Source organism: Dipodomys spectabilis, unplaced genomic scaffold (genome assembly GCF_019054845.1).
Source record: "Dipodomys spectabilis isolate Male_0828 unplaced genomic scaffold, ASM1905484v1 ptg000003l, whole genome shotgun sequence".
NCBI classification, from domain to species: Eukaryota; Metazoa; Chordata; class Mammalia; order Rodentia; family Heteromyidae; genus Dipodomys; species Dipodomys spectabilis.
Window position 1 is genome coordinate 15,732,779 of NW_024870680.1, and position 26,041 is coordinate 15,758,819.

Here is a 26,041-nt window from a genome sequence, read left to right on the forward strand (position 1 = left end):
AAAAACCAGAAGTGGAGCTGTGGCTCAATTGGCGAGCTAGCCTTGAGCACAAAAAGGTTCAGAGACAACACTTAGCCCTGACCTCAAGCTCCACAACTGACAAAAAAATAAAAGGCTCCTACTTAGTCTTCCCCACCTCCGATCTCTTCAAACTGTTACCTGAGTCATCATATCCTACATTTAATAATCCTTGCAGTCTACCAAAGACCTCTTGGTAGGCAAAGTCCAAGTTTCGTTTTGTTGTTGTTATTGGTTGTGGGGCTTGAACTCTGGGCTCAGGCACTATTCTTCAGCTCAAGGCAAGTGCTCTACTGCTTGAGCCACAGCACCACTTCCAGTTTTCTAGTGGTTTATTGGAGACAAGAGTCTCACGGATGCTGGGAAGGTGGCTCAGTGGTAAAGCGCTTGCCTTGCATGCTTGAGGCCCTGGGTTCGATTCTTCAGCACCCATAAACAAAAAACAAGCTGGAAGTGGTGATGTGGCTCAAGTGGTAGAGCGCTAGCCTTGAGCTGAAGAGCTGAGGGGCAGCGCCCAGGCTCAGAGTCCAGGGCCACGACCGGACCCAAAATAAAAACCAAAACAAAATCCTCTTTAGCCGGGTGCTGGTGGCTCACGCCTGTAATCCTAGCTACTCAGGAGGCTGAGATCTGAGGATCGCGGTTCAAAGCCAGCCCGGGCAGGAGAGACCGTGAGACTCTTATCTCCAATAAACCACCAGAAAACCGGAAGTGGCGCTGTAGCTCAAGTGGTAGAGCGCTCGCCTTGAGCTGAAGAGCTGAGGGACAGCGCCCAGGCCCAGAGTTCAAGCCCCATGACCAACCAAAAAAAAAAAAAAAAGAGTCTCACGGACTTTCCTGTCTGGGCTGGCTTTGAACCGTGATCCTCAGATCTTAGCCTCCTGAGTAGCTAGAATTACAGGTGTGAGCCACCGGCGCCCAGCTAAGTCCAAGTTTCTTAACAAGGTCCTTCACTGTGTCAGCCACCTTTCAGCCTTCTCCCCTGAGACATGCTTAGTTCTACATGAAGTCTCCTTGCTGCACTCCCAGCCTTAGCTTTGGAGGAGGGCTTTCAGACTACAGGGACTCCTGTGCCCATCAGGCTTTCAGCCTAGGTATCACTATTCCATTTTTGGATTTAGTACTTCACCTAGAACAGCACTTGCTTCTCAGGGTGGGAGACAATGAAGATTAGTTGGAAAGTGCAAGTTCAGAGCTTCTGGGCCCTAGAATGCCTATATCCTTGAATAGAGGAGTGATTTGCATTTACAGATGTTCTAAGTTGAGTCAAGAAGCTGACTGACACCCGTGTCATTGTCTTCTGCTCAGGTCCGGGCAGCTCCCCCTCCTCCCACACAGAACCACAGGAGGCCAGCTGAAAAGATGGAGGATGTGGAGATCACGCTGGTGTGACCATGGCTTTACCCTCTGTTACTGCTACAATCAAGGCCAGGCTTGGAGTTCGGCCCATCTTGTTTTTTTAGGCACCTTTGCATGATGATGACTCTTGAACAGAGCAAAACCAAGGAGGATTCTTGACTGGTGGCCTGATGGACTCCTCCCATGTTTTGAATATTTTGTGCCTTTTTTAGTTGTCATTTTCTATATCATCTCTCCTACCATAGCACAAATCTTAGAGGTCCTAGAAGAAGAGTGGAGAGCAGCCCTCATGCCTAACAGTGGCCCATTTTTATATGAGACTGGCCTCATGCCAGGGCACAGTCGCAGAATTACTGATCATGTGCATTCGTACAGTATATTACTGTGGCCACAAGGATGTGGCAAAGATCTCATCTTTCTTCAAGTGGCTTTTGCTCATCTGATTAAGTATTAATCAGGTTATGTTGGCTACATAAGGAAACAGAAGGAGGGATTCAGGAGAGGCTGGCTCCTCCCCAAGGTTCATCCCCCAGACTGAAAGTGAAACTTGACTGGGAAGAAAGGGACTGATTGCCCTGAGTTTAGCGCCAACTGCATTAACGCACACCTCCTCCACAACTAACAGGTTTTAAATGGTAACCGTGTCCTTTGTGTTAATATTTATGCCATTCATTTAGTATTAGGGGGCTAACCTGGAGGGGCTGAACTAGTAGCCACGTCTTGCCCATTACATAAATAATAGAAAGAAAGGAGGCCATGGCTGAAGCTGAAATGGAGCTTCCAGATCTGAAATGAGGTGATTTAATGTTCTTTTTGTCTTTGGGGTATTTTTCATCATAGTTTTTACAGCACATACTTTTCTGACCAGTATCTTTAGAATCTGAATGTGTGGATACATTGAGGACACATGCCTGCATTGCTGAGCTTCTCTACTGAGGAGGCATTATTTTATTCACAAGCTAATGTTCTGGCCTACACAGCCAGATTGTGGTTGGTGCAGACCAACTGTCACCCATGGAAAATTCAGCTTCAGCTCCCACTGTCCTGACATTCCCTTGGGAGGAAGAGCCTATGGGCCCATGAAGGAAACTAGCTTCCTGTGAGAAAGGACCAAGTACTGCACACCTGCACAAGAGGAGTGGATGAGAAAAGTTGAATGCCGGGACAAGTGTTCTTGGTGGCCTACAGCAGCAAGGCCCAGAATGAGCTCTGGCACTCCATACCACGGAAAGTAAGGAGCACATTACCTGAGGACTAAGGGATATTTGCCAGCTCCTGTTTATTTTTGTCAAGAAATCAAACAGAACTTAATCCAAACCTTGTATTATGCTTTTGAAAATTCCATCCCTTCTAGGAATCTTGAAAAACTTGAAGTGCTCGCCAAATGTCCCCATGGGATCTTTGACCAAAAGTTAGGTCAGAACCCAAGAAATTTTCAGTTAGTCACTTGATCCCTCAGTGACAACACTTCTGGCAATTTTTCTCCATGATTTTGTTTTTGTTTTTTGCATTTCTTAATCTGTTGATCTATTTGAGGTCTTTTTGTGTTTATCAAACTTATTCTTAAGTTTAAAAAATTAAAAGGGTGGCTTTTATAAGACAAAAATTTTCCTATGTTCCATATCTTCAAAGTACTTATGAATAGTAGAGCAGTTCTTGCCACCCAGATCTTGTATTCTCTCTTTAGCTAGCCAAATTTGTCCTTGAATTTGGGTTTTTCACAACCTCAGAGAATTATTTCAAATCTTTTGTTATATTTTAAAGTATTTTTTGGAAGAGCTGCTAATTTTATTTTAAAAAACAAAGTTGTAAAAATATGCCTCCTTTTTAAAAAATAACCCCTCCCTCCAGGCCATGTAACCCAGAGTCACCATGCACAGGTCAGGCTCACAGAGAGCCTATGTGCAGATGTGCTTTCTTTACAGTGGCTGTAAAAAGTTTGTATTTATTATGTACAAAATGTTGAATAATAAAAAAACAGAATTAAGTTTTCCAGGATCTTTATAAAAACTCTTAGGTAAATGGGGGATTGGGGCGGGCAACATGCTTGTTACAGACACTTCAGGATCACAATGCAATATCCTAGGTAGTAGAGATGAAAATAAATACTGGTCTTTGCTTAGGTTCTTTCCCACTGGGGGAAAAAACAAAGAACAAGAGGCCTGTACTGAAGGGAGGGGAGACAGCCTGCTGAGGAGGAAGTACTGATTTTGGTACAGGAGGGGCCAAAATAGGATTACTGAAGCCCCTCCAGGGATTTAACTGCTGGTGTCCAGGAAGTAGTCATTCAGGATGTATGTTCACTTCCCTAAATCTTCACCCTGAGAAGAAATTGTATGAAAGGAGATCCTGAGGACTGCAGATGTGAGCAGAGGATTCTTGGTTACAGGTTGAGTCCCTCTGGCTTCTAGCCGAGTGCACCTAGGACTGAGGTGCACCACAGAGGCTTAATCCTTGGTGGAGAAGAAACACACACACCTCCCCTTTCCTAGAGCTGGAGGAATATGGCATGTATACTTCTAGACATCTTTCAGGACATATATGATGCTATTTATACATTGGTGAGGATATTAAATATATTCAGGTTTGTATCATTCTTTTACTTTATATTTTTGTTTTTGTTTGTCATTCTGTTCTATGGCTGTTTTTGATGGCTTCTTCGGTGAAGGACATTTAGGTTGTATCTGGCCATTTGCTTTTAGCAAATGAAGTTAACATTGTTGTTCATATTTCTTTATAAATTTGTTCCAGTGTTAATATTAGGTAATTTTCTAAAGGTGGGATTTGAAAGTCAGATAGGTATGTGTATATTTAACTTAGATTTGTCAGATTGGCATCCTAAAGAATTATATCCAGCCGGGCACCGGTGGCTCACACCTGTAATCCTAGCTACTCAGGAGGCTGAGATCTGAGGATTGTGGTTCAAAGCTACCCCGAGCAGGAAACTCTGTGAGACTCTTATCTCCAATAAACAACCAGAAAATTGGAAGTGGCGCTGTGGCTCAAGTGGTAGAGTGCTCACCTTGAGCTGAAGAGCTGAGAGACAGTGTCCAGGCCCAGAGTTCAAGCCCCACAACTGACAATATATATATATATATATGTATATATATATATATATACACACACACACACACACACACACACACACACACACACACACACACACACACACACATTTTCACCAATGCATCTAAAATAACAAATAACATGGGAGTTGGAAGATAGAAAGGCTGGGCTAATCCTGGCCCCTTAACTTGACAGCCATGGGAACCTGAGAAGGCAGCTATGAATCCAGGAAAGACATGTAAACCACAGGGTGGTTTCTACAAACATCAGCTCTCCTGGAGCCTTCAAGGGCCTCACCCCACAGTAACACACAGGTGATATGAGGCCTTTGGGAAGGACAGAAACCTGGGCGAGGCTGTCAGAACAGTTAATATTTCCATCTTCCTCCTTTCCCTGCAATGGAAGCTGCTCACATTTTAGTCTAATGTTGACCCTGGAGACGTAGTCTGTGACTGGGGTTTCCCTAATCTCATAGGTAAATTTCAGCTTCCTTTATCAGAGGAACTCTATGCAGTCAAGCCAGAGACTCAGAACGTATCACCTGAACCTCTTTCTCTCTGAGCCCCTCCACTCCAGCCTGCATCCACAAGCCAGAGACTGCAAGTAGAAGGCTGTCATCAGCCCTACCCTTGCCACCACCCAAAAGGAATGAAATAGCCCAGGCGCCAGTGGCTCACACCTGTAATCCTAGCTACTCAGGAGGCTGAGACCTGAGGATTGCAGCTCAAAGCCAGCCCCGGCAGGAAAGTCTGCAAGACTCTTATCTCTAATAAATCACTCAGAAAACCAGAAGTGGCGCTGTGGCTCAATTGGTAGAGCGCTTGCCTTGATTTTCTCCTGAAGAGCTGAGGGATAACACGCAGGCCCTGGGTTCAAGCCCCATGACCGACAAAAAAAGAAAATGTGATTATCAAGGGCTTATCCAACTTTCATTATAGATCAGTCCTGTTTACTAAATGCGTACTAGAACCTCACAGTTGAAATGGAAAAGGACACGATATTGAGAACAGATTTATGTTGAGAACATGGGCTTATTGGGGTGCCAAGAACTGAATTCAAGCAACTGGATTCATCCTTTAGGCCAAAACAGCCCTCAAACCCTAGGTTGTGTTGCTTTACCTAAGGATCCCAGCCACAGCTTTTGGGCTTGTTTCCCATTACTGCCAATCCTCTTCAAGTGGTCATATAACAAAATCTATCTGCTCTGAACTGAGCTATTTTTTTTTTCTTTTTCTGTTTTGGTTGTTAGTCCTGGGGGTTGAATTCAGGGTCTGGGAGCTATCCCCAAGGTTTTTGTTTTGTTTTTTCTGCTCAAGGCTAGTTCTCTACCACTTGAACCACAGCTCTCCTCTGGCTTTTTTTTTTTTTTTTTTTGTCTTGTGGCTAATTGGAGATGAGTCTTAGGAATTTTTCTGCCCAGGTTGGCTGCCTCAGATCTCAGCCTTCTGAGTAGCTAGGATTTCTGGTATGAACTACTGACCTGGGCTTTCATTTATATCCCTTAAGTTGTTTCTCATAGTCAGAGCAGCTAGTAGACACTTGTGGTCCCAGCACTTGGGAAGCTGAGGTGGGATTGTGAATCTAAAGTTTTTGTCAGTGGTGGAGCTTGAACTCAGGGCCTGGGCATTGTCCCTGAGCTCTGTCTTGCAAAGCTAGCATTCTACCACTTTGAGTCACAGCTCCATTTCCACTTTCTGAGTGGTCAATTGGAGATAAGTCTCATGGGGAATTTTCTGCCTGGGCTGACTTAAAACTGTGATCTTCATATTCCCAGCTTCCTGAGCAGCTAGGAGTACAGACACGAGCCATGGGCACCCGACAACAAGGGTTTGGGGTTTGTTTTTTTTTTTTGGGGGGGGGGGGTTGTGGCAGAATAGAACCAAGTTACAATTTTGTTAGGAATGGGAGAATTGAAATTTGCCCTTAAATCCTACAACTTGACACAACTAGTTAAGTTTACTCCTAGACTCTTGCAATGTTTATTTTGTTACTGCTTGAGCTGCCAAGAACTATATGAATGCCAAAGAGCATCTTGTTCCTGGACTATTTTCCATTGGTCTCAGTGGCCAAGAAAACACACACAGAACTTCTGCCATGTCTGTTTCTGAGCACTCTGGTCTGGGAATGTTTTTCTGGAATGTTTTTTCCTAAAACATAAAAAAGGAACTATGGTCCATAACCCCTTCTATGCTGTGTACCTAATACATTCCCTACCACTTGTTCATGTGCGAAGACCTGTGGACAGAACCCTAAGCCACCCTGGGCTCACCATGGCCTCAGGCTCAGCCTTTGCCTTTCTAAGCCTCACCTCCCTCAACTGTGAAGTGAGAATGAGAAGATAATACAAACTTCCTAATATCCACCATGATCAAAAGGAACTAAAGGTTTTCTGACTAGTGGATGTACTTGCAGAGGAAAAAAAACATCCTGTACCCAGACATTCTGTGTGTGAGTCTCACAAGTGTGTCTACACCTGGCGTCAGGATTTTTCAAGACCATTTCTATTGTTCTTTTTCCAGTCATCAACCATAGTGCCCCAGACCATGTGCAGGGCATTGAAGCCCAGCCCCTATCACTGAAGGCTCATACTAAGTGAGGGAGACTCAAACACAGTAGATTTAAACCATGACTGGCGGCCAGTGGGAACCCAGAACAAGGGCTTCTGTCCTTTCCTCTCCTTGAATGCTCATACCCTTTAAGGTCTGACATTGGGTAAGATGAGGCAGCCTTTGAGGGACTTACAGCCTTGAGATGGGAAGCTTCACAAATAGAGATGAAGACTCTAGAAGCCACTGACTTGCCCAGGATCTCTCAAGAGACAGAACCCAGAACTGGCCCTCCACAATACCAGGCCAGCTTCTCAGAACTTGAATCCAGTTTCAACCAAATAGAATCAAAAGTCCCTAGTTCTGGGAGCTGGGAAGGTGGCTCAGTGGTAGAGTGCTTGCCTTGCATGCATGAGGCCCTGGGTTCTATTCCTCAGCACCACATAAGCAGAAAAAAACAAAAGTGGCCCTGTGGCTCAAGTGGTAGAACGCTAGCCTTGAGCTGAAGAGCTGAGGGACAGCGACCAGGCCCAGAATTCAGGCCCCATGACCGACAAAAAAAAAAAAATGTCCCTAGTTCTTTCCTAGTTCTGCTGTGTGACCTTATCCCCTCTCTGGCCTCAGTTTATTCATATAGCAAGGCTACAGGTCCCTACATTGTTTACTATGGTCCCAAACTCAGGCAGGCAATACCTAAGAATGAGAAACTTGAGTACTGACCAGCAGAGCTGAAGTGGCTGTCAGCGCTTACTCTGTACTTGTTCCTCTCCTGAGAGCAAACCTTCCAGGCTGTCCTCTTCCTTTAGGAAGCCAGACATTAACCTGTGCTCCTGGAAGGGCAGCAACTCCTCATCACATGTGTGGCCAGATTTGCCCCTTGGGAAATAGAAATAAAGATTGAGTGGAGCAGAGGACTTGCTGTTCCCAAGAGTGGGTCATGATATTCCCTGGGTCACCTAAGTGTTGCTACACTCCTGTGAGGTATAACCAAAACATAGGGGTTTGCCCCAAATGGCATAGCTAGAAACAGCCTCCCAGAATTTATATTTTTCACCTCTTTGCCACCTGAAGGGACTCCAGCCCTCCATTCTCAGGAGCCAGAATGGAAAAGATGCAGGGAGGGGGGTCAGATTAGATGCAAAGCTGAGCATTTGGCACAGCAGTCTTCCTGCAAGGACCAGTGGGGGAGAGGCCTCTCAGCCCAACCCCTTAGAGCCTGAAGTCACGTGTCTTTTGTTGTTTTGTTTTGTTTTGCCAGTTCTGGGGCTTGAACTCTGGGCCTGAGTACTGTCCCTGAGCTTCTTTTTGCTCAAGGTTAGCACTCTACCACTTGAGCCACAGAGCCACTTCCAGCTTTTTCTGTATATGTGGTACTGAGGGCTTCATGCATGCAAAGCAAGCATTCTACCACGAAGCCACCTTCCCACCCCTTGTTGTTTTTTAAGTGTGTAATACCATCACAACCCAGCTGTGATATTAGCTGGGTTATCATAAAAGACACAATTTTTAAGTGAAGAATTGAGATCCTGTAACTTGACACTACCAGTTTTTCCTAGATGCTGACTGTTATTACGTGAGCTGCCAAGAACCATATAAATGCCTAAGAGCTCTTTTCTCATCTGGAGATGAGAAGAACAAACCTCTAGAGAGCACAGAGCAGGGTTGACATCCCAAGTCATCTGCCGGAAATGTTGCCCTTTCCAGCCACCAATCCCTGCACTGAAGCAGGCAAATGGCTTCAGCCAAATAAGCAGCTGGTGACCTCTGGTGGCCATTGGGAGCCAAGGCAGGAATGATGGAATGGGGTTTTAGGGTTGCTGAGACAGAGCTGGAACATGGGACTCCTAGCACCCTAGGCTTACTGTACTTGCTAAATAAGACAGTAAACATTTCTGACATTTCTCTTAGCCATGACGGACCCCAAGGACTACTTTGTTGTCATTTTTCAAAAGCCAGCCTCTTGACTTCTTAAAATGAGAGAGACAAAAGGAGTTGAGTAGAGGCCTCCACCCAACCCAGCAGGAAAAGGCTGGCTGTCAGTGGGGAGATGGTGTAGTATGAATTTCAGTTGCCAGCTGCAAAGGAAAACAATCTTCTGGGCAAAAAAAGAACATGTATAAGATATACCCAGAAAGGCAAGAGAGCCAGGTGCTGGTGGTTCACGCCTGTAATTCCAGCTACTCAGGAGGCTGGCGTCTGAAGATCACACAGTTCAAAGTCAATTCATAGGCTGGGCACTGGTGGCTTCTACTTGTAATCCTAGCTACTCGAGGCTGAGATCTGAGAATCATGGTTCGAAGCCAGCCCAGGCAGAAAAGTCCCCATGATAACTCTGATCTCCAGTTGACCATTCAAAAACTAAATGGAGCTGTGGCTCAAAGCTATCCTGTGCAAAAGAGCTCAGGGACAGTGCACAGGCCCTGAGTTCAAGCTCCATGACCAACAAAAAAAAAGTTCAGGCAGAAAAGTCCATAAAGACTATCTCCAATTAACTAGCAAAATGCCTGACTGGAAGCATAACTCAAGTGGTAGAGCACCAGCTGTAAGTGTAAAGGCCCAGACAGAGTGCAAAGTCCTGCAAATTACTCCAGTGATACAGAGACAGAGACAGAGAGAAGATGCAAACTAACAGGGTAGCACTGTGAAGGAAGCAGAGCAACTTGAAGAGATGCTCAAGATGCATTAGAAAGTTGCTCTGGCAAGGAAGGTACTAAGAGGAAGACAGTGGGGGTGGCAAGAAATATATGGCACAGCAGCCCCAAGAGTCTGGTGTCATTAAGGACACAGATCATAAACAGAGACATGATGGCCAGAGCTCAGGAGTCTGCCAGGCCAGGAGGGACCTGGAAACCAACACTGGATTTTGCCATTTAACTGACCTCTCCACAGGCATGTGCCAGCTAGAGAAAGGAGTCCTGGGCACCTGGCTCTTTTGAACTCTACCTCTTACCCAAAGGCTCATTGTGTGGATGATGCCAATGTAACTAAATATCACTATCCCACAATACTGTGAAATTTATGTAATCACTTAATTAAAAAAATTTAAAAATGTTTGATGCCAAGGTTAAAGAATCTACAGACTCAGGCCTGGCCCTTGTGTTCTCCTCCCCGAGGCTCTGCCTCTGCAGGAAGAATGAGCCCCCATCTCAAGGCAGGCCTGGTATAGCAAGTACATGGATGTCCTTCTGGTTTGTTAGTGATCCCCCCTTGCCCTGACTGCCTCTTGGCTCCCTCCTCAACCTCAGTCTATCCTGGCTGCCTCAGCAGAAGGGCCCACTGTGTTGGTTTAGTCTCAGGACCAGACTGGTCCAAGGGTCACATTCATTCCTATGGCCCCAACAGCTGTTGACTTTTGTTGCCTCTGAGCCTTTCTTCATGCTCTTGCATGGTTAGAATGGAATAGCTCTTCTCCCTTGTCAAAGGCTGCTAGGCCCCAGCTCTATGCAGAAGGAAGGGACCAAGCCAGCCCTAAGGTCTCCCTATGCCTCCAAACACTACAAAGAATAACAGACAGTGTTACAATACAATCTTTTTCCACTTTGGGGAGAGGAAGTAAGGAGATACATTTGGATTTTAACCAAACAGGCCAGGACCTGCCAGGCCTTCTTTCATTAAATCTGGAAGCATCCCCTCCCCCTTCCCCACCCCCAGGTCCTGGAGCCCTGTGGAGCAGAGGGAAATTGTTCCAGGTCTTCTTCAGGCTTTGTACCAAAGCTCTAGTTCAGGTGGAAAGTCGTGGCCCTAGTGCCAGAGCACAATCTTCCTGGCCTGGTCCACGCTCACAACGTGGCTCCCAGAGTAGCACCAGGCCACAGCATTCACAGCAGCACTGAGGAGAGGGAGGGCAGGCTTCAGTGGGGCAGCAGAAGCGGTCTACAGCCTGACCCTGTTCCTCACTGTGGCCCTAGGCAGCCTGGGATGCCTCATCAGTAAATAGGCCTCTGGGGTTGTAGTGAGGGCAGACCTGAGTGCGAGTGGGAGGTTTGGTGACAAGTGCTGGGGACATGTCAGAATGTGGCATCAGCTTGGCAGGGCTGGGGCGCAGCAGACGGGGGGGGGGGGGGGGGGGGGGTAGCCATACTCACCAGTGGGGCCCCCGAAGGCTGCTCTCCAGTTTCCCTGTGTCAACATTCCAGATGTAGAGGGCGCCGTCCCAGGATCCTGCCAGTGCATAGCTTCTGTCAGGGCTGTAGGGGCCACAACACAGCAAGAAAGGAATTCAGACACTAGAACATACACATGTAAGAGCCAGACTGGCGAGGCATGCGCTCCAGGACACACCTGAACACGGCTTTGGTCCAGTCAGAACCGCATTTGAAGCCATCAGCTCTGAGGACAGATAAGGCCAGAGTTAAAATAGAGGTCACTGCCAGTCCTGCCACCAGCCAGGAGCTTCTAAGAGCCTCCTCTCTCTGCCAGAGAGAGATTCAGGTCTAGAGGGCCATCAAGGAGGGCCTTGTGCAGGATTTGAGGCCAGCTGCCCCAGCTGATACCTGAACACCTGTCGGATATTGCTAACACGCAGGTCGATCACCTTGAGTGTATCGTCTCGGGAACAGCTAAGCAGGTGCATTTGGTCATGGCTGAGGCTCAGGGAAGTAACCCGGCCCTGCACAGGGATGACCTGGGTACAGCTGGGTAACCTGAGGATGAGTAGAGAAGAGACAAGTAAGGAACAGCCTGCCTGCACCTCAGGCCACCCCACACAAGAAAGACCTGGACACAACTGCTACTCTAGCTGACAAAGTCCAGAGGCACCCCAGCCCCAGGCTGCTAGAGCTGGGGCTGACAGTGATTCTCCCTTCCCACTTGTAGCCACGCCAGCCGTTGAGGAACTTCACAGACTGAATGGGAGCCCTGGGAACCCTTGGGTCACTAAAATAAGCACTGAAAAAGAAGTAGTGAAAAGCCTGTTAAAACCATATGTTAGTGAACAGTCTCAAAGGCAATCAGTGAGGACCAGCCAGTGTGAGCCTACATAACTCAGGCTGTGGCTCTATCTGTGCCATTGTAAACCAACCATGCCCAATGTTGGGCTTTTTGGTTTTGGTGGGTTTTTTTGCTTGTGGTTAAAAAGTAGCAATAAAAACCAGGCACCAGTGGCTCGTGCCTGTAATCCTAGCTACCCAGGAGGCTGAGATCTAAGAATTATGATTCAAAGCCAGCCCAGGCAGGAAAATTTGTAAGACTCATCTCCACCAAAAAAGCCAGAGTTGGAGCTGTGGCTCAAGTGGTAGAATGCTAGCCTTCAGCAAAAAGCTCAGGGAAAGCACCCAGGTCCCAAGTTAAAGCCCCAGAACCAGCACCAAAAAACAGACAAACAAAAAGTAGTAATAATAGCTGGGTGCTGGTGGCTTATGCCTGTAATCCAAACTGCTCCAGAAGTTGAGATCTGAGGATTGTGGTTTAAAGCCAGCCTAGGCAGGAAAGGCTATGAGATTTTTTTTTCTTTTTCTTTTTGGTCAGTTGTAGGTCTTGAACTCAGGGTCTGGATGCTGTCCCTCAACTCTTTTGTTCCACTTCCAGTTTTTGAGTGTTTTATTTGAGATAAGAGTGGGGGGGGGGAGGGGCTGGGAAGGTGGCTCAGTGGTAGAGTGCTTGCCTTGCATGCATGAGGCCCTGGGTTCAATTCCTCAGCACCACATAAGCAGAAAAAGCCAGAAGTGGCGCTGGGCTCAAGTGGTAGAACGCTAGCCTTGAGCTGAAGAGCTGAAGGATAGCATCCAGGCCCAGAGTTCAGGCCCATGACTGACAAAAAAAAAGAAATATATAAGAGTCTCACGGGGATTTTTCTGCGCAGGCTGACTTTGAACCACAATCCTCAGATCTCAGCCTCCTGAGTAGCTATGAATACAGGCATGAGCCACCAGCACCCAGTTTGGGCTATGAGACCCTGATCTCCAATTCACCATTCAAAAAAGGCCAAAGTAGGACCATCACTCAAGTGGTAAAGTGCTGCCCTTGAGCAAAAAAGCTCAGGGAAATTTGGGAAGGTGGCTCAGTGGTAGAGTGCTTGCCTTGCATGCATGAGGCCCTAAGATTCAATTCCTCAGCACCACATAAGCAGAAAAAGCTGGAGTAGGCGCTGTGGCTCAAGCAGTAGAGCACTAGCCTTGAGCTGAAGAGCTGAGGGACAGCGCCCAGGCTGAGTTCAGGCCCCATGACTGACAAAAAAGTGCTCAGGGACAGCAACCAGGCCAAGTTCAAGCACCACAACTGGCGCAAAAGAAAAAGAAAAAAAAAAAGTGGTACCCAAATGGGAAAAGGTGTTTGTCCATCATGACTATAAGGGTCAGGCAGAGTCCAGAGATGGATGAGAGCCACTAAGAAAGTGAAACAGCTCTCAAAAGTGCTGAATTCTCAAGAGAGATGACCAACAGAGGTCACAGCTGATACTGCCAGACTCTTGCACAGACCCTGCGCCATAACCTTTCCTGTCACAGCCGGAGAAAGGACAAAGAGCTCCTGGGCCCTGCCCCAGATTTCCACCCACATCCACGCCTGTCACCTGCTGTCCCAGAACCGGATCTTCTGGTCATTGTGACCACTAATGATGATGTGGTCCCCGCATACCACGTCATTACAATAGGAAATGACATTGATTGTTCTTGAACCTGGGGACCAAGGGGCAGTGTCAGGAACTAGGCCATTGGACATATGGAGACCCCAAGGTCCAGGAGGGGTGATGTCTTCCTAGGACTGGAACCCAAGTCTTTCCAACCGTGCTCACCCCACCTCTTCTGAACCTACTTGAAACCCATGGGCACTAGGAACCCAGGAAGAGCACCAGTGGGGGACAGAGAAAGAGAGCCTCCGGAGGCTTAACTCGTACAGATATGAGTCCCAGAGCCACTCCCAGAGCGCATGGCAAAGCCGCTTGTGCCGGGGGCTGGCCGGGAAAGCAAAGTGGGCTAGGCCTCACAGTAGGCACGGCCGAGGTCCCATTCCTTCACTGTTCGGTCTCGGCTCCCAGTCACCGCCTGGTGCTTCGTGAGCTTGAATTTTGCAGCTGTCACCTTGTCCTTGTGTCCAGATAGTGTCTCCTGCCCCGCCCCATCCCAAATATGGATCAAGGGCATGCCCAAGACTCCTTAACTTCATGCCCCATCCCCACTCCTAAGGCATGACCCTTGACCCCTAGTCAGCCTCCCCAGTCAATCCTCACCTTGGACTGTGCCTCTCCCACCTTCCAGAGCTGAGCGGCCTGGTTGTAAGTAGCTGCCAAAACCTGGGAGCCCTGGAGAGACAGGAGTAGGGATGGAAGAGGACCAGGGCCTACGCCTAAACCTGGGCCTGAACTGAGCCTAGTCCTGGAATAGGCAAAGTCCCTAGACCAGCAACCTGGGTGGAGGCTGCCTCAGAGCTTCCCATGGCCCAGGTTACCAAGACAGGTGGGAGAGCCCCAGGCCCAGGGAAGGGGTAACCCAAGGGCCCAGTTCCAGGATATTATGACAGCCCTCCAGGCCCCAGAGCCCCAGCCCAGGGTGGACATTGGGGTGGGGTGGGGGGGATTCATGCCATGCCACTGGGTCAAAGTCTCCTCACTGAGGGGTCGAAGTCCACACTGGTGATGCTGCCACCAGCTCCTTCAAGTGTCTGTTTGGCCTCTAGGCGACCTGGGGAGAGCAGGAGAAGGAAAGAATGAAATGAAGTCACTAACCTGACAAAATAAACTAGAGCCAGAATGGGTAGGTCCTTTCTTAGAGGACAGAATCACTAGGTCTGTTCCAGTGCCTGGGTAGAAGCGATACCTCCCCTAACTTTTAGCAGAGGTCCCAGGGCGAGCGAGGCCACTCAGAGACAGGGCTAGGGAGGACCACTGAGGAGGAACTATCCCAAGGTCACATAGCGGTGAGGCCAGCCTGCTCGAGACCTATCTCTTCTAAGAAGCCTAGATGAATATCTAACTTACTACCTACAAAGCAGAGCTGGGACAAGGTACAAGGGGGGCGTGTGTGTGTGTGTGTGTGTGTGTGTAAACGCCACTAAGGCCCCTCCTGTACCACCTCAGCTCACTGATTTCTGGGAGCTTAAGTGATACTAGAAAAGGAGGGGGCCTGGTGGACCCAGGGACAATACCTCAAAAGCCTGACACTACATTAATTCATGCCAGGGGGGTTCCAATAGGGACTTTCCAAGCTCAGCCCTCCCCATCCTGCAGGCCTGACCCAGGAGCTGAGAGGCTCAATGCTTCTTTGGAGCAATAAGCCAAGTCTCGGTGCCATTGCCCATGAACGTTCCAGGTGAGGAAACAAAACGATCCAAGACCTTAGCTCATCCATGAGCAAGCTGAGGATGGGGTCTGCAGAGAACATATAGGATTGGCCTCCAGGAAAGGTCTTTACCTCCCACAACATTCCAGAGGTGGATAAGACGGTCATCCCCGCCAGTGGCCAGGAGGCTGCTGTTGGGGCCAAACTGAACAGCATTGATCTCAGAGAGGTGGGCATCCTGTGGGGAGAGGAGAGGTTAGTGTCCCCTGTCCTCTCCGTGTGTGACTCTTCCTGTCTTCTCACACACCACACCTCTGCTGTCTTGGATATCCCACCCCAGGTCTCTGTCTAAACCTTGAATTTCAACCCTGGTCCCAGCAGGTCTCTTTATCTCTGCCTGGATCCCAGAGCACCTCCCACTGAGCCAAATCCCCTGCTGAGCAACTCTCCTCTCTCTCCTCTCCCATTATAAACACTGCAAAAGATATGAGCAGCTCATACCACCAGCTATAAAGGCAAAGTCTTGCCCCTGCTGAGGCCCAGCCTTGCTTCTATGGCTGCAAGGGCTATCCCTGGTACCTGTATTCCTCTATTAGAACCCCAAGCATGTGGTCCAGCTGTTGTCTTACCAGGACATCCTGAACCTGGGTAGGAAGTCGGGCAGCTACACACACAGGTATGCTTTGGTATAGCTGCTCAGGGGCCCCTCCAACCGAGTGACCTCTCCTCTTCTTGAAGCTGCAGGGGTGTAAGGCGGGGTGAGGGGGATCAGAAAGGCACTCTGCAAGATCTTCTGCCACAGGGCCCCAAGCTCCACTGAGGCAGTAACAACTGGAAACAGATATGGCAGTTGACAGAACTTGGCCCTAAGGTACAGTAAGTGTGACCCCTGCGCTGATGCGGGAGTAGTACACAGCCTGGCACAGGAGTAGGAAAGGGTTAGTGGAAGCAGAGGACTCTCAAGGCTCTCACCACTGTTTGGCTCTGTGATACTGAACAAATCTTAGGCATTTCTGAGCACTAGTTTCCAAACCGAGTGAACATTTTCATCCAGCAACAGGCTGGAACTCTTGGTTCCCTGAGAGGACCTTGAATAAGGACAGAGCCTTGTGAGCTTGGGAGATACTAGGCAGGAGTTAGACATGAGGCTGCATACTTGGTTCCTATCTCCAGAACCCAACAGAGATTCACACACACAGACAACAGGCATCATATGATGGACAGACGGAGGTACACACACAGACCAAGCCTGGGCTCAGGAAGCCTGACATACCCAAACCCTTCACACACATGTGCACATACACACTTACTCCAGCAGCCCCTTCACCACATCCACACAGCGGGACAGTGTCAGGGAGGTGGCCGAGGCAGACCTGAGGCAAATGAGAGACTGCTAAAGGCCTAGCCAGTGGGTACCCAAGCAGCAGTCATTCATCCCTAGGCTTTGCGGGAGACCTGGAGGCCTGTGACTTCTTGAGCCTGGAACCAAGAACTTGACCCCTTGTAAACCAGGAGAGGTGAGACCTGGACCAACCCAACAAGGTTGAAAGACCTGGAAATGGGTAACTCCCCAAGTTTCCATCATGATGACAAGAAGTGCCTCACCCCAAATAAGAAGTTATCACCAATAAAAACTCCTAAGAAGGGCTGGGAATGTGGCTTAGTGGTACAGTGCTTGCTTTTATGCATGAAGTTCTTGATTCAATTCCTCAGTCCCATATAAACAGAAAAAGCCAGAAGTGGCACTGTGGCTCAAGTGGTAGAAAGCTAGCCTTGTGCAAAAGAAGCTCAGGGACAGTGCCTAGGCCCTAAGTTCAAGCCCCAGGATTGGCCAAAAACAAAAACCTCCTAAGAGACTGGGCCAACCACTAAGAGCAAAGTGAGAGGGGCTCTCCTGGCTGGAGCAGAAGCCCCAGCTCACCTAGCAGCCCTAGAAATGCCCAAGTAAGGTTTTAGATGGCAAAAAAAACTTTGGGAACCAAGTCTTATTACGCTTCTGTCCAAGGTTCCTTCAGCATCTCAGGGCCTGGACACTGGGACTTATAAGAAGAGCCTTCAGGCTAGGGAATGGGGCCCATAGGGGCAGCTTTAATGGCAGGCAAATCAAAGTAAGGGGGACTGAATGGAGGGGCACCCAAGGATTCAGAAGTGTGAGCTCACTGCTACACATTCTCCCATGTCCATGCACACCTGTGCTTACAAACACACGTGCCTGTGACACTGATTCCTTCCTAGTATAACCTCCTCACAAGCCTTATGCCCCACCTCAGAGCTCAGGTCCTGGGAAGGAAAAGGGAGAGGGCTCAGTGACACTGACCTCAACTGGCTCCAGGCACTGGAAGTCGTACCAGTCAGCCTCTCCCCAACACTTCCCCAACCCAGCAGCAGGCCCCAAGATCCTAGAGGAAGACTGGCAGTTTCAGAGCTCTGGGACAGCGACCACCTGGATTCTCACCTGAAGGGCCTCTTCCATTTTTCACAAGCCTCCCTCTCCAGGGACTCGGGCTCAACTGCCTGAGTCTCAGTCTCCTGTCTGATTCCATCTCCTGAGGTGTCTGGGCTCCTGAGAAAGAAAATGAAGCTCAGGAAGGACAAAGCATCCCGCCAGCCCTCCTCCCTACCCTGGTATAGGTCAGGGAAGGTGTGAGTGTCCAATAAAGGGGTGCCCAGCAGGCCAGGTAAGCTGGCTCTTACGACCACACATCTCCAAGAGTATCCAAAAGGGACTGCGGGTGTGCACTCGGGTACACAGATAGCAAGGGCCAGGGGGAAGGGAGGAGAGCAGCATAGTTCCCCTTACAAGGGTCAGACGGGCCCCTCCTCATTCTTACTTGCTGATGCTCACAGTCCTCTTGGCAGCCTTCTTCAGCTCCTGGGACACCCGTGCCTGGTGGGCTCTGGCAGAGAGAAAACCATCCCAAAGGCCAAAAGGGACTCAATGAAGTGGACTCGAGATGGCCACGCCTCCCCTCCTTAAGGCCAGGGAGAAGCCAGACTCCTCCCACAAGGAGCAGGCCTGCCCCTAGGAGGCGGGGCCCCAGCTCCCTCACCGCTCCCGGCGTTCGTTGCGCAGGTTGCGCTCAGCTGCCGCACGCGCCTTGCGCTGCACAAGCCTCTCCAGTAGGTCGCGCGCCTCCTCCTGGAGCCTGCGCAGTGCCGCCTCCTGTTGCTCCGAGTGCGCACGCAGGGCCTCGTAGGCCGATCGCAGCGCTGCGTTCTGGGCACGTTGATCCTCCACCTTCAGGGCGTGTTGCGCCCGAGCCTCCTGCAGCAGCTCCACACGGGCCTCCAGAGCCGCCAGCCTAGGAGCAGGGGCGGGGATCGGGGTAGGGGGGCGGAGGGGCCTCAGGAGAACAGCGACCCATCCCAACTAAGATCCCAGAACTGCATGGTTCTCATGGCCAGCAGGTAGTAAAGGGGGTTTCCAGCCAAGCCTTCACCCACCTTGGCTTCCACTGACCTTTCCCACATGCCTGGGGAGCATCTGGGGATGTGGGGCAAGTCCTTAGGCACACACTATACCCTCTCCCGGGGCAGGATGGCCCTGAGCCTTCCAAAAGTGAGCTGCCCCGGCCCCCTCACCTGCCCTGCCGCTCCTCCAGCTCTGACTGCATGGTGCCCAGGGCTGCACTCTTCTGCACCACCTGGTAGGCCATCTGGGGAGGTGGAAGGGCCGACAGGTGAACTCTGGAGCCTCTGTGGCGCTCACTCTAGCCCTTGGGGCCCGAAGAGGTTGGCAGCACTGAGCCTGCCACCTTACCCCTGCCATCCTCTTTCTGACAAGCTGAGACTCCCATGGGTTTAAGATACTGCATAAGGGTTTGGGATCTACATCTGAAGTCTGCTTCTGCGTTCTGAGTTGTAATGGTGCCAATTGTTTTCTCTGTGACAATGGGGGGAGTTATTTAATCTCTGAGCAAGAAGAATTCTCACCTGGAAACTGGGAATGAGTGCTTATTACTTCCTAGAGCTATTATGAGAAAGGATGTGTCAGATAGGAGGAAGTGCTCATCTAGCACTTGTAAGTGCCATGCTTTGTTCTGAGCACTCTAAACACATTAACCCTTTTAACCCCCAAAATAGCATAAAGGGAAGCACTGCCATTCTCATTTTACAGTTAAGGACACCGACACAGAGATTAAGTACCTTGTCCAGACTCACACAACTAAGTGGCAGGGCTGATAAATGAGCCCAGTCCATGTAAGTACATTATGCTTCATGCAAAGCACCTGTGGTCTACAGGATAGGTTGGTGCTTGTGATATCTACTCCCCACCTCTCCGGCTACCAGCTTCCTCCACCATCCCTGACCCCCTGTCTGCCCAGGCACAAATCTCACAAAGCAAGAGTACACAAAACAAGAACAGGGATAGTCTTTAGGGGTGTAAAGTTCAGGCCGAATTCTGGAGCTGCTCCAACAGCCCCAGGGCTGGGTAAGGGGAATCTTTTCAACTTTCTGCAACCGAAAGCCAAGAACAGGGAAGACCATAAGGAAGAATTCCAACTTCTTTCTTTTGGTACTGTGGGAGAGATAGACTCTAAGCCAAGGCTACACCCATTAGTGTGGAAAGAAGAACCAAGAGCTACAGACTAAACATCTCTAGCCCAGGAAATCACCAAGGCTGGAGGCTTTTGTTGCTAAATTGTTCCTGGCTCTTTGTCATGATAAGGCAGCTGCCCATCTATCTGGAGACTACTGTCCAGGCTTAGGGCTTGGGAGGCACCTGCACCTACAGAGTGAACACCTACTTTGTAGTTGCTCAAGTTATTACATTCATCATTCATTTCTCCACAAACTAATCCTTGCTTTCACCTTGCTTTCCTCACCTGACATTTGCTTTCATTTATGTTATGTCATTCCATATTTATTTGATACCTTTCAAAATTCAAGTGATACATGTAGAAAACAATTTGAGACTATAAGAGGCTAGGGATGTTGGAGGAGGGAGGGAGTATGACTGAAAATGGGTGGGAAGAAGGGGATCTTGCGCATGACACAAATGTGTGAGATCATGCCACACCATGGTCAAGTTGCAGCCATAGAAAGAAGCTCTGGGGAAGAGGCATTGAATGGAATTCATAACCCACTGTCACATTTGCATGGTGATTTGGACAGCTGTAACTAGTCATGTATTTACTTGACCATTGGCCTCCTCTTGTGGAAACTCCCTAGGGGCACATCTTGTTTAAGGCTGCACTTCCCACTTTTCTTTGAAGCTATCAATTGTCAATAAACAATGAAAGAGTGAACAGAGACCATGGAAGGTGGATTGTAAGGGTGGAGGTTCAAATCCAGGTTCTTCCTGTCCAGGCCATAAGTTTTCTCCTCTTCAACTATAAAGCTGAGGATAATTACCTGAGAATATGCTTAGCCCCAGGCCTGCAGTCTACTTTTGGTGTGGTGTTGGCCATGTTATGGGGGAGGTGGTGACTTAGATGGCATGCTCAAGAAGCTGAGCAAGAGTCCAGAGCTCAAAAGAGAAGACTGCACCGGATATGAGAGTCAGCAAAAAGAATCCCTAAAGTCCCCTATCACAGCCACTGAGCCCACCCACACTCAAGAACACCTGTTTGTAAGGGATGAAGCCAGAGAGGAGGGGAAGAAGGCACGGATGGAAATTCAGAAGCAACAGCCACAGAAATGAAAGGGAGACTGAGAAACACAGGGAAGGTCACTTGCCCATGGACCACATGGCCAGCAGTCATTTAGCCTGCAAATGTGTCTCGAGCATCAGCTGCTTCTTGAACCCGGAATCAGCTTGGCAAGGAATGAGGTGGTGAGTCATAGAGTGAGCAGAACAGGCTAAACTATCTGAAATTAGGAATAGGCTCCAGGACACTTGTACTCCTTAGTCCCTCCAGCCATCCTTGGAGCCCACTTAATCCTAGGCTGCGGGAGAACTCTGACTCCTGCCCAGTTTCAAGCCAAGACCTGATATACACTAGGGAATCATAACTCAGTGCCTGCAGCACTAGATTCAAGAAATGTAGCAAACAGTGTGTACCACTCGCTTTGCTGGCTTCTTTGGACCATATCTCCCTGCCCCATTCTCTGAATGAGTACAGCTTACCTCACCACAGACCAGCTGGAGACCCTCTTCTTCCTCCTGCCACTTCAGCTTCAGAGTGGCTAGTGATGAGACTTGGTCTGAGTCAGGGCTTGACTCCTCCTCCCCGCCAACCTCCCTGTCAATCAGAGTGGTGCTCATAACTCCTCCACTCACCCCAGCACCCAAAGGCCCTCCCCGAGGTATCCCACTAAAAGCCTAAAGAGCCATTAGCTTTTTCCTGGAGAACGCAGAGCCTGGAAGCCAAAGAAAAAGCAAGTCTCATCAATGAGCTGCCCATGACTTTTCTGCTGAAAGACTACTCTGACTGTAAGTTCCCTGGCCAAAGACCCAACTCAATAAGCACTGACCAGGAGCTGGGAATGTGGCTTGGTGTACAGTGTTTGCCTAGCATGCATGAAGCTCTGGGTTCGCTTCCTTAGTACCACATTAAACAGAAAAAGGCGGAAGTGATGCTATGGCTCAAGTGGTAGATTGCTAACCTTGAGCACAAAAGCTCAGGGACAGGTCTTGAGTTCAAGCCCCAGGGCTGGCAAAAAAGAAGGAAGGAGAAAGGAGAAAGAAGAAGAAGGAGGAGAAGAAGGAGAAGGTGGAGAAGGAGGAGGAGAAGAAGAAGAAGAAGCATTTTTTTTTGGGGGGGGGGGGGTACGGTCGTGGGGCCTGAACTCTGGGCCTGGGCACTGTCCCTCAGCTCTTCAGCTCAAGGCTAGCGCTCTACCACTTGAGCCACAGCGCCACTTCCGGCTTTTTTATTTTTGCTTATGTGGTGCTGAGGAATCGAACCCAGGGCCTCAGGCATGGAAGGCAAGCACTCTACCACTGAGCCACTTTCCCAGCCCCAAAGAAGAAGAAGAAGAAGAAGAAGCAGCAGCAGCATTACTACATTACTAGCTGGACACCAGTGGCTCATGCCTGTAATCCTAGCTACTGAAGAGGCTGAGATCTGAGGATTGCAGTTCAAAGCCAGCCTGGGCAGAAAAGTCCACAAGACATTATCTCCAATAAACTACTCAGAAAATGCTGGAAGAGGCACTATGGCTCAAGTAGTAGAGTGCTAGCCTTGAACAAAAAGCTCAGGGACAGCAGTCAAGCCCTGAGTTCAAGCTCCAGGACCGGAAGAAGAAGAAGAAGAAGAAAAAAAGAAACAGCATGGACCAGCTAGATGTGGTGATGCACACTGTAATCTGAAGACTCAGGAGGCAGAGGCAGAAGGATTGTGAATCTGAGGCCAGCCTGGACTACATAGTGAAACTTAGTCTCAAAAAAAACCCAACCCATTCCCTAGTTCTTAATATCTTCACTCATTCTTTTTTTTTTTTTTTGTCAGTTGTGGGGCTTAACCTCTGGGCCTGGGCACTGTTGCAGAGCTCTTCAGCTCAAGGCTAGTGCTCTACCACTTTGAGCCACAGCACCACTTCCAGTTTTCTGGTGGTTAATTGGAGTCTAACACACTTTCCTGCCTGGGCTGGCTTTGAACCATGATCCTCAGATGTCAGCCTCCTGAGTAGTTAGGATAACAGGTATGAGCCACCAGTGCCCAGCACTTCACTCATTCTTTTTTTTTTTTTTTTTAATTCGGTATATTTACTTATTTATTTTTGGTTGGTCGTGGGGCTTGAACGCTGAGCCTGAGCACTGTCCCTCAGCTCTTCAGCTCAAGGCTAGCGCTCTACCACTTGAGCCACACAGCGCCACTTTCGGCTTTTTCTGTTTATGTGGTGCTGTGTTATGTGGGCCTGATGCATGTAAGGCAAACATTGTACCACTGAGCCACCTTCCCAGCCCACGTCACTCATTCTTTAAAATAGTAGCAAGACCCTTTCTGTAAGCATCAGGTCTAGTACAGAGAAGTGGGATAAGACTAAGAAGGGAAAGAGGAGTGCAGGTTTGAGAGAGGAAGGAGAGGGGCAAATGCAAAGGAGAAGGATGGGAGAAAGCAGATGCTAAGCAACTGGCTTAGGAGGAGCTCAAGGGCTACCTCCCCTCACCCACTCCTGAGCAGTAGCAAGAGCCAAGAATGAACACAGCACTCAAAGGCTCTCTCCCCTCACCCACTCGTGGGCAGCAGCCAAGGGCCCAGAATGAACACAGCATAGGCAGCAGAACCAGGACCAAGCACAAGTACCCCATTGTGACCACTGATATATACACTCACCAGGAGCCCTGATGAGTACTAGGGGTGACGTCATTTGGTTGTGGCTGCAGCTTCTCTGAGAAGTTGGCTAATAGCTCGGCCTTCTCTAGGAGATGATTATCTGAGGGTACAAGAGGGTGGGCATGGGCAGAAGCAAACACTCTTTAGCAGAGCCCTGGCATACCTTTGACTGGAGGGCTCAGAGATGGTGAGAATGAGAGAGCTAGTGGGGGATTGGCTCTTGCCCCTTGCCTAATGGCTAAGTTGGCAGCTCTACGGGACCTTCAGCCCTGGCACTGCCTCTTCATAGCTCGGGTCCCTAGACCCACTCAGAAGAAGAGGGCTTGCTATCCCAGAAACAGAAGGACCACAGAACACAGGAGGGTCCTGAAGAAAGCTGGGAAACGGACATAGACCCAACCCAGGTGAGGCAAGGCCCACCTCCAGACCGCAGGGAAACAAAAGGATCTACTTGCCCAGGGCCTTCAGTAAGTCACTTCCTCCGGAGTGGCCTAATTTAGCAATAAAGTAATCCTAACTTCCCCAAGGTAAAGTCTCCTCAAGTCAGAGTAGAAAGTCCTTGAGCAATATCCAACAGATCTTGTTATGTTTGGTGGTTTGACCCTTGAATACCCCCCTCCCACCCCATCCACAGTTACTTCCTCTTTTCTTACAACTTCTACAGCAGGTGAAAGGGGTAAGCCCAGACAGCTCATCAGCAATCTTCTCATAGGGTCATACCCTGACTATCACCTTGCCTAAAGTCTGGTTCCCCCATAAATCTTCCTCCTTAGCAACCAAGACACTGCTTCCCCCTCCCACCTTGCAAATCTAAACAAGTCCAATTATGCCTAACGGACAAGAAAGCTGAAGCTTGGGGCTATGAACTGCTCAGGTTCACAGAGATGCCTAGACCTTTGGTTAGTCTGGGTCTCTCCAAACCCTCAGACTTTCAGCTCCTAAAGATAGGGGCTTAGGGTGACTCCTCCCTCAAACTAGGTAGCTCTGTCCATCTCAAATAGTGGAAAATGAAGCTGCTGCCTTGGAAGTGTGAGATTACAAACCCAAAAGGAGAGAACCAAACCCTGGAAGGCTGTAAAGAAATTTCTCAGGATAAGAGCAGATTTGTCAGCTAGGCACCGGTGGCTCACGCCTGTAATCCTAGCTACTGAAGAGACTGAGATCCAGGATCATGGTTCAAAGCCAGCCTGGGAAAGGAAAGTCTGTGAGACTCTTATCTCCAATTAACCACCAGAAACCCGGAAGTGGTGCTGTGGCTCAAGTGGTAGACTGCTAGCCTTGAGCTGAAAAGCTGAAGGACAGCACCCAGGCCCAGAGTTCAAGGTCCATGATGGGGGGGAGGAGGGGGGAAGGGGGTAGATTTGGTTGTGGGGTAACATCAAAATTATTCCCCAGTAGGAAGCATCAGAGATTAGGTTAAACTTTAAACTCCAAACATACAATTTCAGGTGACTGGTGGCTCCACACACAGTTGCATACCTGTTTATCCCATTTTGAACCACCACACTCCTTCTTGGCAAACTCCCCCAGAAAGAACTATGAGAGGGAGAGCCTGACTTCCCAGATAAGCCAGCTCCCCAGTGAAGCCTGGACCCCCTCAGGCTGGGGTATCCCCTAGTACAGAATTGCTGCATGAACCTGCATCAACATTAGCAACCAACAGCAGACCCTGAAGCTCAGAGGTTCGCCCACAAGAATAGGCCCACGAGTGTCTGCTCCTAGACACCGCTAACTTCACGCAGGCCCTACCCTAGGGGCAAGGCAAAGAGGCACAAGAGATGCTGCAAAGCCCACACTAGGGAGCGAACTTGGGTCTAAGATGCTCAGCTCATAGGAGGAAGCACTGAACCTTGAGACTAAGTAGAAGAGTCTCTCCAGCCAAAAGGGGTTCTAAGCAGAGCCTGGGTTGGAAGGGGCAGCAATCATGGCCAGCAGGAAGTGAGGTCAAACAGATGGGCTCTAGGCCCAAGGCCTCCACAGCGAGAAGGCACTGGTGCACTTGGGTAGCAAGCCAAGTAATGGGACAAACCCTCTCCCCGAGCCCAGGCCCGCCAAGGAGCACTCACAGGCCGGCACCAGCTCCAGGAAGAGTGCCTTTTGCGTGCGGTCCCGTTGCCGCAGCTGCCGCACGATGTGGCGTTTCCAGAGAGCTGCAGGGGCGCTGGGGTCGCTGGGCCCGGCCATGGCCGCAACCTCCCGCCTAAGCCTCAGGGCCGAGAAGGCGGGGCGGGGCCGGGGCGGGGCCTCCGGGGCGGGGCCTCCGGGGGACTCCGTGACGTCACGAGCGGCGGCGGGGAAGCCCCGGGCGACACCAAGAACACGCGGAGGTGGCGTGGGGCGGGGAAACACGTGGCGAAGAGCGGCCCCAGGGCCCGTGCCGCAGTGATTCCTCCAAAAGGTTTACCAGGGGGGCTCGCCCTCCTGTTGCCATTATGGTTGCGAAGCGAGGACCAGAGCTGGAGCCCCTGGGAGCGGTACCCACCCCCCGACCGCCGATTGGTGCGCTCCAGAGGCGGGGCCTCGGGGTCCGCCTTCCTTAACCCCGCCGAGGGGGACTGGAATTCAAAAGCGCAGTTTCTAAGACCCGGAAGCCAGCAGCAAAGAGGCAAGGGAGGCT

At 49.7% G+C, this 26,041-nt stretch overlaps 2 protein-coding genes across 9 annotated transcripts in view; one reads left to right on the plus strand and one right to left on the minus strand.

Moving 5' to 3' along the window:
• Fchsd2 (FCH and double SH3 domains 2) overlaps positions 1 to 3,364 on the plus strand; it is a 250,079-nt gene extending 246,715 nt beyond the window's left edge. For all 5 annotated transcript variants that reach the window (XM_042687508.1, XM_042687523.1, XM_042687500.1 and 2 more), the window contains one exon: positions 1,327 to 3,364. In XM_042687508.1, coding sequence (XP_042543442.1) covers positions 1,327 to 1,410 — 84 coding nt within the window. In that variant the 3' untranslated portion in view covers positions 1,411 to 3,364. The remainder of the gene's footprint in view (positions 1 to 1,326) is intronic.
• Positions 3,365 to 10,103: 6,739 nt separating this feature from the next.
• Atg16l2 (autophagy related 16 like 2) lies at positions 10,104 to 25,639 on the minus strand. Of its 4 annotated transcripts, XM_042690396.1 has the most exons (18): positions 25,491 to 25,639; positions 23,425 to 23,524; positions 21,273 to 21,387; positions 18,785 to 18,858; positions 18,253 to 18,504; positions 18,034 to 18,099; positions 17,658 to 17,765; positions 16,513 to 16,575; positions 15,832 to 15,940; positions 15,335 to 15,440; positions 14,535 to 14,605; positions 14,155 to 14,226; positions 13,912 to 14,032; positions 13,498 to 13,603; positions 11,483 to 11,632; positions 11,271 to 11,318; positions 11,075 to 11,176; positions 10,104 to 10,818 (listed from the first exon to the last, which is right to left on the minus strand). In XM_042690396.1, exons 1-18 carry the CDS (start codon positions 25,606 to 25,608, stop codon positions 10,731 to 10,733), a joined length of 1,869 nt encoding a protein of 622 aa, XP_042546330.1. In that variant the 5' UTR covers positions 25,609 to 25,639; the 3' UTR covers positions 10,104 to 10,730. The 4 variants fall into 4 exon arrangements, with proteins under 4 accessions (XP_042546330.1, XP_042546332.1, XP_042546334.1 ...); XM_042690398.1 differs by lacking the exon at positions 16,513 to 16,575; XM_042690399.1 differs by lacking the exon at positions 10,104 to 10,818 and having other exon boundaries at positions 11,134 to 11,176; positions 11,524 to 11,632.
• Positions 25,640 to 26,041: the final 402 nt, after the last annotated feature.